This window comes from Sprattus sprattus (assembly GCF_963457725.1).
Source record: "Sprattus sprattus genome assembly, chromosome: 11".
Lineage (NCBI taxonomy): Eukaryota > Metazoa > Chordata > Actinopteri > Clupeiformes > Clupeidae > Sprattus > Sprattus sprattus.
In genome coordinates, this window is record NC_137909.1 from 26,857,430 (window position 1) to 26,871,845 (window position 14,416).

General features: G+C 43.1%; 3 protein-coding genes across 3 annotated transcripts; all 3 read right to left on the bottom strand.

Annotated features, from left to right (window-relative positions):
- Positions 1 to 242: 242 nt before the first annotated feature.
- LOC308372402 (UDP-glucuronosyltransferase 2C1-like) lies at positions 243 to 4,005 on the bottom strand (the record flags this gene model as incomplete). The annotated part of the gene is made up of 3 exons (XM_080847555.1): positions 243 to 1,836; positions 3,305 to 3,416; positions 3,999 to 4,005. 3 exons carry the CDS (start codon positions 4,003 to 4,005, stop codon positions 243 to 245), a joined length of 1,713 nt encoding a protein of 570 aa, XP_080703681.1.
- A 180-nt stretch (positions 4,006 to 4,185) lies between these two features.
- Positions 4,186 to 9,363, bottom strand: LOC308372644 (UDP-glucuronosyltransferase 2B16-like; the record flags this gene model as incomplete). The annotated part of the gene is made up of 2 exons (XM_080847894.1): positions 9,238 to 9,363; positions 4,186 to 5,767 (listed from the first exon to the last, which is right to left on the bottom strand). Exons 1-2 carry the CDS (start codon positions 9,306 to 9,308, stop codon positions 4,186 to 4,188), a joined length of 1,653 nt encoding a protein of 550 aa, XP_080704020.1. The 5' UTR covers positions 9,309 to 9,363.
- A 2,884-nt stretch (positions 9,364 to 12,247) lies between these two features.
- On the bottom strand, positions 12,248 to 13,822 carry LOC308372645 (UDP-glucuronosyltransferase 2A1-like; the record flags this gene model as incomplete). The annotated part of the gene is made up of 1 exon (XM_080847895.1): positions 12,248 to 13,822. One exon carries the CDS (start codon positions 13,820 to 13,822, stop codon positions 12,248 to 12,250), a length of 1,575 nt encoding a protein of 524 aa, XP_080704021.1.
- Between the last annotated feature and the right edge of the window lie 594 nt (positions 13,823 to 14,416).

Sequence of the window (14,416 nt, forward strand, 5' to 3'; positions counted from 1 at the left end):
TACCTCATCCCTAGTCACACCTGTATTAATTTCAGAAAGACCATATCCTTAAAGGTAAAGTAGTAAAATTTCAAAATAGTGACAAATAAAAATTCTCTTACATTTTGGTGATTACAGAAAAGCGCCATTACTCATTGAACTGAAAAGCATTTTTTTGTCCTAACAAGATGCATACAACCTGCACAATGATACTAGTAATTACTAGATGTTCTTACATTGTTACAGCACTATTATATCAAACATTACTCACATTTAACTTTCTTTTTGAATAAAACTGAAAAGCATTTCTTGATGGCCAGGAACATAATGAGTAGTAAGAGCAGCAAAGCCATCAGCAGAGTCAGCATGACGTCTATAGAATGATAAGCCATCCAGGACATCCTGAAGGACTGTGTGCGCAGGTGAGGGGCGCCTCCATTCCTCATGACGAACTCTATCCAGAAAATGGCGCGGTCCAGAGGCTTCATGGGCTGGTCATGGTGGATCCTGGAGAGCCTCTGCATGTTCTCCCTGTAGGACGGCTCATACAGCACTGCCCTTAACGCCTCCACAAAGACTGCTCTGTCCAGAGTGGCAATGTCCAATACCTTAGCGGTTCCTCTTGCCACCATTCTGGACAGATTATCAGGCTGATCAAACACTAAGGGAAGTCCAACTATCGGGACACCATGGTAGATTGCCTCTTGGACACCATTGGTGCCCCCATGGGCTACAAACACTTTAGTCTTTGGGTGTCCCAGCAGGTCATTTTGGGGTATCCAGTCCACCAGTAAGGTGTTGTTGCCAAGAGTCGAGGGCTTGTCCCCTTTTTGTCTCCAGATGACCTTTTGGGGAAGCTGAGCAAAAGCCGCCGCAATCTCCTCAGTGATGTCACTAGGGAGCTCTGCAAACAATGTTCCCAGGGACATGATGATGACCCCATGCTCCCCTGAACTTTGGACAAACTCTTCCAGGTCAACAGGAAGTGGTCTAGCAGGCTTGCATTGGAACCCTCCCATATAGACCACATTGGGCATGGTTGGGCGTGGAAACTCAAAGGTGAAGTCATTCCTCATGAGCCAGATATCAGCATCCTGGAACAAGGAGAAGTAGTCAACATCAGGACCAAAGTAACGACGGCTCAGAGCGGCGTAGTGGACATCAGCCATTTGTCTGAGCCCGTACTGACTAAAAATATATACAAAAACATTTCCAAGCCTTTGAGAGAAAGTCATCTTGTCTGTCAGCTCAGCTCCTGGGTAGGGGACATAGGAGACAGGGGAGGGAGCGATGGCATAGTGGGCCTCTCCATGGACAGTCCACCTGACGTTAAACACTAACGGCAGGTGGAGGCGGTGTGCTAAGAACACACCACCTCCAAAAGAAGGATCAGTGAGAACCAGATCATATTTAGCATCCTGCAGAGTCTGCATTAGACTCTCGTCTTCAAATATTGAAGCCACCATCGTACACATGTCCCGATGCAATCCAGAAAACCATTCTGATACCCACTTGCCCATTGCCATCTCGTTCAAAAAGCCCCTGCCTTTTCTCCTCGCCTGCAGAAGTTCAGATGCCAGTTCATCCACCACGTCATCTTGAAATGGACCCATTTCAATGGTATGTGAAGTATAATAGGGAGACTCCTCTTTAATGTGCCAGCTGTTTGAGGGTCGCACTACAGTAATGCTGTGGCCTCGGGAGTGCAGCTCCTCAACGATGACCTTCATGTTCACCCAGTGGCTGCCATCTACTGGGTACACCAGCACTTTACCTCCTCTGGCCACAGAGAGTGAGACGAACAGCCCCGAGACAGCTAACAACACGAGGCGAAGCATCCTACACCAGCACGTGTACCTAGCACAAAAAACAATAAGAAACATCAAAGTGAAATATTAATTATGGGGACAGAAAAGAACATTTGCATTAACCCCTCTTTTTCATCTGATTACTTCTGTTCACATCTGCCTGCTCATAGCAAATGAATAGTATTTTCTGAACCCTTACTCGCCTTGCAGTGTTAAAAGATTACACGGTCATTCTGTATTAAAAAAAAGCTCACCACACACTCTCTAGTCTCGGAGTAACACTAGGTCAGCCCAACATGACTAAGAGATACAGAGGAAACGCACAGCCTACGTAACACACGGCTTTCCACTAATGAACACAGCAAACAACGGACGCAAACATACCTTCTCAGAGGGCAGTGGGAGCAGCTCGCTTTGTGGTCACTGTGAGCCTTTTAAGCACCAGCTATATGGCTAATGTCCAAAGGTCAACATGTCCACAGGTCATATCTGGCTTTATGTAAAAAGCTTACACATTCAGACAGCTTTTAGGAGAAGTGTTTCAAAAAATATCCCTTTAGTAGATCTTTGGGCATTATGAATTTGTTGTATGCAGTCATTAAGAGCATTAAGTTCACCATATTGATATACTGTACATATATATCTAGCTATCTTTGAATATATAAATATATATCAATGTCTAAAATACCCCACTAGAGGTCTCTAGTGCTGATTCACCTGCTAGCGTGACACCAAGGAATAATGCCAATTGTTCAAGACCTGGGTGCGATGTGACTCCTCACCTGCTAAACTCCCCTTGAACGTTGCACCTTATACAGATAAGTCATTTTTAAAGGGCCAGTCTTGCTACACCGTGCAAACAGGGTACGATTTGAACACCACAACTGTATGCTGGACATGTGGTTTGACAATTTGTGATACTGTCAACAGTTGTACACCTTTAGACAACTGAGTGTGAGAAGACACTTTATTGTCCAGAGAACAATAATGAATGAATAAAAACATTTGAGCCATTGACCTGTTGATATCAGATCATGGTCCGACATTGAGGTAGAGAGCAATAAAAAGAGACGGTAGGGCTATGAAGCAAGGGAGTCGCACACCTTTACACAGGTCAGCTGAAAGGAACAGTTGTTTGTTGCGGAGAGACAGATACATTTACATTTAGCAGACACTTTTATTCAAAGCGACTTACAAGGATGTACACACATTTTTACATTGACACTGATGGCACACTGCACATCAGGAGCAATTAGGGGTTCAGTGTCTTGCTCAAGGACGCTTCGACAGGGAATCGAACTAGCAACCTTCTACATGGAAACTGGCCAAACAAAAGTATCCCTAGAAATCCCATTGCATTACCTCAATCATCTCCTGTGGAGTTGGACTTAAGAAAAACTCACTAGCACAAGAGCCCAGACAGAATGCGCCTATGATGTAAGAATGAGGCAAAGTGCATTCCGAAGGAAATGCTCTTCACACACAGATGCATTGGTGGAATGGCTCAAGCAGCACACCTTGGGCTTTCATTCCCAACGGAGCGCCAGTCTGTCATGTCACTGTCGCTGAGATCATGAGCAGCCGTCTGCAACCGGGAAGGGATCTCTCCTGGGAACTGGAGTAGAAATCCTGATATAGCCAAACCGGGCACAGGTGTGGCTCATCAGGCCTGATGACCCACCACTCCAAACCAGACACCTGGAAAAGAGCCAAGGGAAAGGGAAAAGACACCTAGTGGAGTGGAGGGGTCGTCACAACAGGTGATCAATGTGGTATCTTGGGATTCATGTATTACACCCGTATTACAATCCATATTGGTAAAACACTAAGACCTGGCTTGCGTTTATCGATAGATGTGTTTGACACAGTTTTTAAGCAAGAGTCTTAAACATAACAGTCCTAACATCGCAACACCAAATATGTGGAACATTGTCGTTTGGAATGAATCAATTCTGTCTCAATGGGACATTTACAAAATAAATGGACTGTGACCGTGTTGACAGATTACACCATTCAGTCAATCACTGTGAACCGCGAAGGATAGGCGGCAGAGGCATGAAAGAGATGAAGACATAAATATTGTGTAAAACATGTCAAAACTGTACAGGGAAGATAGAAATGACTTAAATAACATGTCAAAGGGAAAATAGAAATTACTTTATTAACATGTCTCAAACATCAGCCAGCCCTCAAACTGGTCTTATATTTCACCTTCCATGGGTGAAGTGTTAGTTTAGTATGACCACACCTTGATGAATAACTTTAAACCCATGTTTTTATTAGAAAAAGTGAAAGACAATAATATTGTTCACATTTGACATTCCTTTTGAATAACTTTAAGAAAAAAATGTAATAACTTTGACTACGAACTTTACAAACAGAGTGAAAGACAATAATATTAATCAGATTTGACTTTCTTTTTGAATAAAACTGAAAAGCATTTCTTGATAGCCATGAACATAATGAGTAGTAAGAGCAGCAAAGCCATCAGCAGAGTCAGTATGACGTCTATAGAATGATAAGCCATCCAGGACATCCTGAAGGACTGTGTGCGTAGGTGAGGGGCACCTCCATGCCTCATGACGAACTCTATCCAGAAAATGGCGCGGTCCAGAGGCTTCATGGGCTGGTCATGGTGGATCCTGGAGAGCCTCTGCATGTTCTCCCTGTAGGACGGCTCATATAGCACTGCCCTTAACGCCTCCACAAACACTGCTCGGTCCAGAGTGGCAACATCCACTACCTTAGCGGTTCCTCTTGCCACCATTTTGAAAAGATTATCAGGCTGATCTAATACCAGAGGTAAGCCAACTATCGGGATGCCATGGGAGATTGCCTCTTGGACACCATTGGTGCCCCCATGGGCTACAAACACTTGAGTCTTTGGGTGTCCCAGTAGGTCATTTTGGGGCATCCAGTCCACCAGTAAGGTGTTGTTGCCAAGATTCGAGGGCTTGGCCCCTGTATGTTTCCAGATGACCTTTTGGGGAAACTGAGCAAAAGCCGCCGCAATCTCCTCAGTGATGTCACTAGGGAGCTCTGCGAACAATGTTCCCAGGGACATGATGATGACCCCATGCTCCTCTGAACTTTGGACAAACTCTTCCAGGTCAACAGGAAGTGGTCTGGCAGGTTTGCATTGGAACCCACTCATATAGACCACATTGGGCATGGTTGGGCGTGGAAAGTCAAAGGTGAAGTCATTCCTCATGAGCCAAATATCAGCATCCTGGAACAAGGAGAAGTAGTCAACATCAGGGCCAAAGAAACGTTTGCAGAAAGCTGTGTAGTGGGGAGCAACAATCATTTGCCACTGAAAAAAATCAAAGGCATGTGTCAGCATGTTCTGAACCCTCTGAAAGAAAGTCATCTTGTCTGTCAGTTCCGTTCTTGGGCAGGGGACATAGGAGACAGGGGAGGGAGCGATGGCATAGTGGGCCTCTCCATGGATAGTCCACCTCACGTTTAACACCAACGGAAGACTGAGACGTCGAGCCAAAAAGACTCCACCACCTATGCCTGGATCAGTTAGGACTACGTCAAACTTGGCATCTGTGAGCGATTTCATGAGAGCCTCATCTTCAAACATCATTGCCATCATCTCACACATTTTCTGATGCATCTCCGAGAGCTTCTCTATTACTTCTAACTCAAGCATCAAACTACTCCATAACTTTTGTTCTTTCCGTATATTTAGCAGTCTATTGACAAAGGTGCCAAAGAACTCCTCATCAAAGCCTCCAGCGGTAGGGATGGTGATGGCACTGTAATGGGGAGACTCTTCTTTAATGTACCAGCTGTCTGAGGCTCGCACTACAGTGATGCTGTGGCCTCGGGAGTGCAGCTCCTCAACGATGACCTTCATGTTCACCCAGTGGCTGCCATCTAACGGGAACACCAGCACTTTACCTCCAGAGCTCACAGACAGAGTGACTGACAGCAGCAAGGCTGTCCAGGTGATGTGATGCATCTTCACCAACCTGAAAGGAAATAAGACAGGCGACCAATTACTACGTGGCCTGTGAATCGTGTTAATCTTCATTGATTCAAATAGAATACCAGTGACTGTGGCTTATGAGGGGTGCTTGGGATGGGTTAGCCCTTATGCAAATAGAACTACAGTATGAAACAAGCACAGTGTGTCTTGCTGTGCTAAACCAGCTACTGAGCTCTGTGAGATAACATGTTTGCAGCGTCAAGCCATTTTAAGAGATACTTCTTACTTAGTAAAAGACTGCTCTGTGAATTATGTACTGAGAGAATACCGGTACAAAAGACTCCGTTAATAATAGCGTTGCCTAGCAACGCGAGCAGCTCCCTCAGTTTGACAGTTAGGTATGGATAAGTTTCATTAGTAGCCAATTCAGTGGCAGCAATAGGTAAGTGTTAAACATACTGAGTGCCTAGTTTGCCGATCATCATTGTTCAAATACGTATGTGAGGCATTGTGTGCGTACCTGATACAAGTTAGTGTGTTTCAGGAAGGTATAGTGTTTGTAGTGGGCTCTACATTGCTATTAGAAGCGATTAGCGATTAGCATAATAATAGCATACTAGTAGCGATTAGCATGTTCTCTTATATTGATTGATGCAATAAGGATGAGTTCATACTGTTCATACTGTAAATATAATACAAATGAGATCTATGATATGTGTCTAAATAATATGGGTTATGTGTAATTGTTATAGTGTAGGAATCATTCATTGATGTAATCCAGTGCAGTGCTGATTGGTCCCTGTTCCCATTGCAGACCACACCCTTATGTACCATCTCATGCAGTGTCATGTAGTAATAGATGATAGCACATTTAGGCCATAGGCTAGCTCTCAGAAAGGGCCTAGAAATTGACTTCCGTTCCAGTATCCTGGGAAATACTTTTTTTTTTGTTTTTAATCAAGTACAATAGTTAAACTTCTTCCACAAAAAGTTCCACAGGCAGAAATTTTGCAGTTAGTGAGTAAATCGCCTTTTGAAGTTGGAAATGTATGAAAGTATGGACATAAACTCAGCACAAAAAGTAGGGAAACTTACTTTTGTTTGGTAGATTATTTCTTTGCTGTATGAATGCTTTTTGGCAATACATCTTATACCGTTGGAAAGCCTACTTTCTTCCCTTTCCGATGGTGCCACATTTGTAAGGAACAAGCATTCGTAGGATGAGCTGCAGAGCTGAGTTTGTGGGTTGTGCCCATGAAAAATGTGCCAGAATAAACTGAAACTAAGGAAATTTGTGTTTGGTAGATTATTTCTTTGTTGTAACAATGCTTCTTGGCAATGAACCATATACCATTGGAAAGCCTGTTTACTCCCCTTTCAAATGGTGCCACATTTGCAAGGAACAAGCATTCGTAGGATGAGCTGCAGAGCTGAGTTTGTGGGTTGCGCCCACGAAAAGTTTGCCAGTATAAGCTGTTTGGCAAATGTTTCACGGGCGCAAGAAGCTCACCATGGGGTGTAATTTTTCACATACCACATTTCAGATTAGACTATATAGGCCCCTTAACTGATATTAATACCAGAATATTAAGATAAATTCCAAATAATTTCATATACCTTCAATGGAATCAAATAAAACATATACCAATATTGTCGTCACGCCCCTGTCTAGGGCTTTTAGGACATGACAAAACGAAAATGAAATGGACGGACAAATAATCATTTATTTACAAAAATAGAAATACACACACCACACACACATGAGAGAGCTGCTGCTCTCTGATCCCTCCCCCTCTGATCCCACACACACTCACACACCACACAAACATACACACTCACACAAAACACACACACACGAGAGAGCTGCTGCTCTCTGATCCTTCCCCCTCTGATCCCACACACACTCACACACCACACACACCACACAAACATACACACTCACACACACAAAACACACACACACACACATACACACGAGAGAGCTGCTACTCTCTGATCCCCCCACACACACACTCACACAAACACACATACTCTCTCTCACACACACACACACACACAAACACAGATGTAATCCAGGTGCAGGGCCAGACTCCCCCATCTCCAACTCCAGCTACAGCTGCGCACCAACCCACCTACAAGACACAGAGCAAAACAGAAAACACATTTGTTACGACCATGTGGGTCATCCATTGTAATCATAATGTACCACAAATTTGATCATCATAAACGATTAAGCGCTCCAGAAAAGCCTACTCACGCTAAAGTGTATCAATCATCATCACTGTCATCACTATCAAGAATGTCCTCTTGACCAGCTGTTTTGGAAGCATTCTGACAGTTCTTACACCAACAAAGGTCAGTACAGTTCAAGTTTGATGATTTGCAGGAACACCGTTTTGTAGCACATTCACCCGTTTTACACTTACAGCTGATCAGCATTAGCACCTCTCTAGGAGCAGGATCTTTAGTCATCCAGTTGATGGACAGCTGATTATCATGGATATTCCAGCCATGGCCTTCTGGTGATGGTGCACACATTTTTGGCTGCAGAGCTCGACGGTGGATGGCAGCTTGATAGTTTGCCCTCAGTGCATGTAACTTCAGAGCATCAGCTGTAGGTGGCAAGCTTTGCTCAGTCGACTTCGTGGCGACACGAAACACACAGTACCTGGCTTCATTGACACTTTTTAAGTCCTGTCCATACATTTTGCAGACAAACCTTTCCAAAGTGCTCAGAGTATTGTCATCCAGATCAAAGCTTTCCCCAAGGTTACAAAATGCTCTGATATATTGCTGGTCACTGAAGGCAGTCTTGAATGCTTTTTCCTTCCCCTTTCCATAGAAGGAACTGACAGAATCACAGCCACTAAAGACATGGAGGCCAATTAGAGACTGGCATGATGCTAAGGACAAAGAGTTGGCTATCCTTTGGAGATTGATTATCCTAAGTTTGTTTCTGGTTCCAGTGAGGAAGTACAGATCAGCTTGTACTGAGGCATTGTGTGCTAGGGCCATCACTGCAACATCAGTATCAGGACACCCGGAGCAGTGTGCTGCCACTGAGGCCTTGGGCCTTGCTCATGGGCACCTCATCAGCGTCTCAGGTGGAATTTGAACCTGCAACCCTCCAGTCCAGCCAATTTCTTAACCACTAGACCACTGATGCCCCTAAAAAGTACTGGTAAGTGTGATTTACAACAATTTCGTGGAATGCTGGTGAATGAGATTTCAAAGAAAAAAACAATAGAGAGTTCCGAAATTCCCAGATCAAGGCTCAATCCTACAGAATTGCATTAATGATCCTCCATTGTGTTTTGGATTAGGAGCTTTTTTTCTTGGTCCCACAAGTTCATTATTCAGTCCAAAACAAAATCTTACAATTGAGGGCCTTTGCAGAGGGGGGCTTTTTTCCCAAGCCAAAAATCAAAATCATATTCAATAGCAAAAATATTTCTTTACTACTATTCAGTTAGGTATATTCAGTAATACCCTCAGAAATAAAATTATGTGTACCTGTAATTGGAGGCATCCAATGACTCATGTTTCTGCACAATTTTCTTGAAGGTCTTTAGAAGGCTAGACATCCGAAGAACTTCTTGGTTGTCCAAAATCCTCTTCACAATGACAGTATCACAGAATACCTTGTATGAGGCATCAAATAATGACCTTCTCCCACTGTAAAATGCATTAAAGACTGAAGATTAGTTTGCAAGGAAATTACACTAGTCAATAACTATGCTTTCAAAGTATGCTGGTAAGCCTAAATATGACTCACTCGCTTACAAGAAACAAGTATACATCACAAGTTTTGATCTATTTTTGTACACAGTAGTAAACATAAACCTCAGTAGGCTACAAACACTGCAATATGAGACTGAAACTACGAGAGAGTCCAAGAATGTATTACACTAAGTTTACTACCGCAGTTGTCTGTTTCTGCTTTGGCCAATTTATCCTTCACTCTCGTTCCTTTGACTGTTGTAAATCTTTCCTTTTTCTTGCAGATCAAACAGACTTCAGGAAGTATTGCTGAAGATCCCTGCATTTCTGTTTTCGAACGCAATCTCTTAGGGGAAGGACCTGCACTGTCTGGAAATAACAATGAACATGATGGCATGTCCCAATAATATTTTTAATTCGATTTTTTCTATATAATATGGCATAGTTAGGCTAGTCATACAGAAATGCTGTTTTACTGATTATGACTGAGGCTTCGCCTGTTATTGACAAAAAACGTGCAGCAAATATAAATTGAGGCCTACTCACCAGTACAACCTGACTTCTGTTTCTCTAGTCTCTCCTTGGCATGGAACAGCTGTCTTTTATCAGTAATCGTTTGTAGCAGGAGGGATGATAGCAGGGGAGTGTTTCCAGTTCACAGTATTCACTGTCCAACATGTGTACAATTGGCAACACGGCGTTGTTCTCTCTCCCTTTCAGCGATATCCACTCTTTTGCGATCTTCCTGAATGTGTCCCATCTGGTTCGAGTTAAAACGCAGGTATTTTCGTCACAATTCTCTAAAATATGCATACAGCAAGCAGGATTTTCCTCTGAACGCAACCGCTTTCGACTGGGTGTCGCCATCTTTGTTTACCAACAGACCGCGACTCACTCACATCACAAAGTAGTAATCGTGATCGCTCATTGGTCAGAACTGGATCAGTGACGCTTCACACTCACGTGAATCATACCGCGGCAGATAAGGTAGTTCGATATTCAGAGTCAAAATGCAAAATAAATACAGGATTTCAGCGTGTGGAAACTTCATGTAAGCAGGATGGTGTAGTACACTTTCAGAATACGTTGAGAGATTTTATTTCCCATAATACTGGAACGGAATGATACAATAGAAAAGCTAGCCTATGGCCTAATTAAAGAGAAAGAAGAGTGCCGTGATTGTCGCGAGTGTTCAGACACTGCCGAGCAATACGACCAAGCAACCTGCAAGCAAAATATACAGTCCTTTACCTCAGTAACAATACCGTTTTCTTAATGAAGAAGAACGAATTCCTAAATTAAACTCTAAATAGAATCAGATTATGTCCAACATTTTTGCAGCAGGCAAAATCAAATCCAGATGAGACACGTGTTGGTCGGTGTAAGGCTCAACTGGCAGACGTCAACCTCAGCTGCTATTAGAGAACTTACCAGCACTGAGGGGAGTCCGTTTGAAGAGAGGGCAGGAGTTATTCAGCATTTAACTGTACTTCTTAACTGAACTAGACTACATGGAAACTTCAGCAGATCGCCTGAACAAAACCTCTGTATTACAGAAGTGCAAGTCATCCCGAGGGCGCCGGTTACATAATGACGGCTGAACCTTGTAGCAGTTACAGGGTATAAAAAACTTGTTCAAAGATTGGCTGCGTTGCTGCGTTAGATGGCCAAGAGCCAGCTGTAAACTAATACCCAAAGCAGTAAATGTGGACACACTCACTGATAACAGATGAGTCTAAAAGTGCTTCTTGTGTTTGTTATGTGAATGGGACACCCCCAGTATCTGCATTTAGTACTAATTTCACCTCCTTTGTTATTATTTTATTTGTCACACTTTGATTTCTTGAGTGACAGATCTGTGTTAGTTGATAAGTGTGTGTAGAAAGAGGTGTGTTGAGGTCAACCTGAAAAGAGATCACAGGTCAGACAAGTTCACATCACTCCCTAGTTGAAGCCGTGAAGGCAGAATACAGAATAGAGTTTGGGAGTCGACCAGAAGTTTGTAGTTTATAGTGTAAGCATCTTAACACTTCCTGGTTCCAACGAAAAAATAATTCCCTATGAAAAAAATGAATGAGTTTTCACAGAGTAGGCGAAAATAAGGTGTGAGCCAAACAACGTCAGTAGAAAACCTCGGCAAACAGTTTGGAGTTAAAATTTAGTTTTCAGTTTATTGTCAATATTAACAATATATGTTCACTGAAACATCCAGCTTGCCAATTCAGAATCTCTTAATATGTACCAGTTTCCTAACCTGTCTGTGGATTTAATAGACTAATAATAGAACACTGTAAACAATAAGGATATGAGTGAGAGTTGACATTTTAACACAAGTAATTCATTTGACGAACGGTGCCTGTACAAGAAGCCCAACATTCTGATATTAAAAGGAGAAAGGGAGAAAGTTCAACCTCTGTTTAACCTTGTGGATTGGACACTGAGTAGCGCGGGCTAAAAACACAGTTCCCCAACACAGAAAGTCCAGTATAATTGAAAAGTTTGCATTGAAACTACTATTTTCACATTCCCAGTTCGATCTCTTCCTATCAAATATATGTGCTTTAGTAGATTCCTACTGTAAGAGGGACTGATCAATCCCAGTGCTTTACAGACAACGAAACCAAATGCAGACAAATTCATTGTTACCATTTTGTAGGTTAAGATGAAAAGTATTTACTCCATTAGTAGCCTACTATTGTGCCATTATGGCCGGAAAAAAATACCATTCACTGAACTTTTTAATAACTTTAAACATTTTTTAATAACTTTGACTTCTAACTTCTCGATGTGAAAGACAATAATATTAATCAGATTTGACTTTCTTTTTGAATAAAACTGAAAAGCATTTTTTGATGGCCAGGAACATTATTATCACTAAGAGCAGCAAAGCCATCAGCAGAGTCAGTATGACGTCTATAGAATGATAAGCCATCCAGGACATCCTGAAGGACTGTGTGCGCAGGTGAGGGGCGCCTCCATGCCTCATGACGAACTCTATCCAGAAAATGGCGCGGTCCAGAGGCTTCATGGGCTGGTCATGGTGGATCCTGGAGAGCCTCTGCATGTTCTCCCTGTAGGACGGCTCATACAACACTGCCCTTAACGCCTCCACAAACACTGCTCTGTCCAGAGTGGCAATGTCCAATACCTTAGCGGTTCCTCTTGCCACCATTCTGGACAGATTATCAGGCTGATCAAACACTATGGGAAGGCCAACTATCGGAACACCATGGTAGATTGCCTCTTGGACACCATTGGTGCCCCCATGGGCTACAAACACTTTAGTCTTTGGGTGTCCCAGCAGGTCATTTTGGGGTATCCAGTCCACCAGTAAGGTGTTGTTACCAAGAGTCGAGGGCTTGGCCCCTTTTTGTCTCCAGATGACCTTTTGGGGAAGCTGAGCAAAAGCCGCTGCAATCTCCTCAGTGATATCACTAGGGAGCTCTGCAAACAGAGTTCCCAGGGACATGATGATGACCCCATGCTCCCCTGAACTTTGGACAAACTCATCCAGGTCATCAGGAAGTGTTCTAGTAGGCTTGCAGTGGTACCCACTCATAAAGACCACATTGGGCATGGTTGGGCGTGGAAACTCAAAGGTGAAATCATTCTTCATGAGCCAAATATCAGCATCCTGGAACAAGGAGAAGTAGTCAACATCAGGACCAAAGAACCTTTTGCAGAAAGCTGTGTAGTGGGGAGCAACAATCATTTGCATCTGGAATAAACCAAATGCATATGTCAGCATGTTCTGAACCCTCTGAGAGAAAGTCATCTTGTCTGTCAGCTCAGCTCCTGGGTAGGGGACATAGGAGAGAGGGGAGGGGGCGATGGCATAGTGGGCATCACCATGGACAGTCCACCTCACGTTTAACACCAACGGAAGACTGAGACGTCGAGCTAAGAGCACTCCACCACCAACTGCTGGATCCGTTAGGACCACGTCAAATTTGGCATCTGTGAGCGATTTCATAAGGACCTCATCTTGAAACATCATTGCCATCATCTCACACGTTTGCCGATGCATCTCTGAGAACATGTTAATTACTTCAAACTGAAGCATCAATTGAGGCCAGGAGAACTTTTGTTCTCTCCGTAAATTCAGCATTTTTTTGGAAAATGTGCCAAAGAACTCCTGAACAAAGGTTCCAGCAGTGGGGATGGTGATGGCACTGTAATGAGGAGACTCCTCTTTAATGTACACGCTGTCCGAGGCTCGCACTACAGTAATGCTGTGGCCTCGGGAGTGCAGCTCCTCAACGAGGACCTTCATGTTCACCCAGTGGCTGCCATCTAACGGGAACACCAGCACTTTACCTCCAGAACTCACAGACAGAGTGACTGACAGCAGCAAGGCTGTCCAGGTGATGTGATGCATCTTCACCAACCTGAAAGGAAATAAGACAGGCGACCAGTTACTACATGGCCTGTGAATAGTGTTAATCTTCACTGATTCAAATAGAAGAGCAGCTACTGAGCTCTGTAAGATAACATGTTTGCAGTGTCATCCACTAGAGTAGATCAGAGGGGGTCTCACTGTGCTTCTACTTGTATTATGTAATGTCTTGTCTGTATGTTCTATTTAGTATAAGGTAAGGTCCTGTCTTATCTGTTGTGCCTGTGCACTTTATATGTTTCACCGTAGTAGAGTGGGAAACGTTCTTTTGATTACTTTGTATGTCTTGACATTTGAAGTAATTGATAATAAAGCTACTTTGACGTTGACTTTGACTCACAGCTATTACACAAGAGCTGTGGTTAATGGTTACACCAACTACCCTCGTCCAGCGCATACACTCGGTGAACGGGAATGTACACGGCTATTGTGATTGGAGCTATTTGCTTCTTTCTTCTTATGCAGTGAAAGAAAAAAGACTTATTCTATAAAACATTTTTAGACATACTTGTTAAAGCCATTTTAAGAGATACTTCTTAGGCTACTTAGTAAAAGACTGGTCTTTGATATGTACTT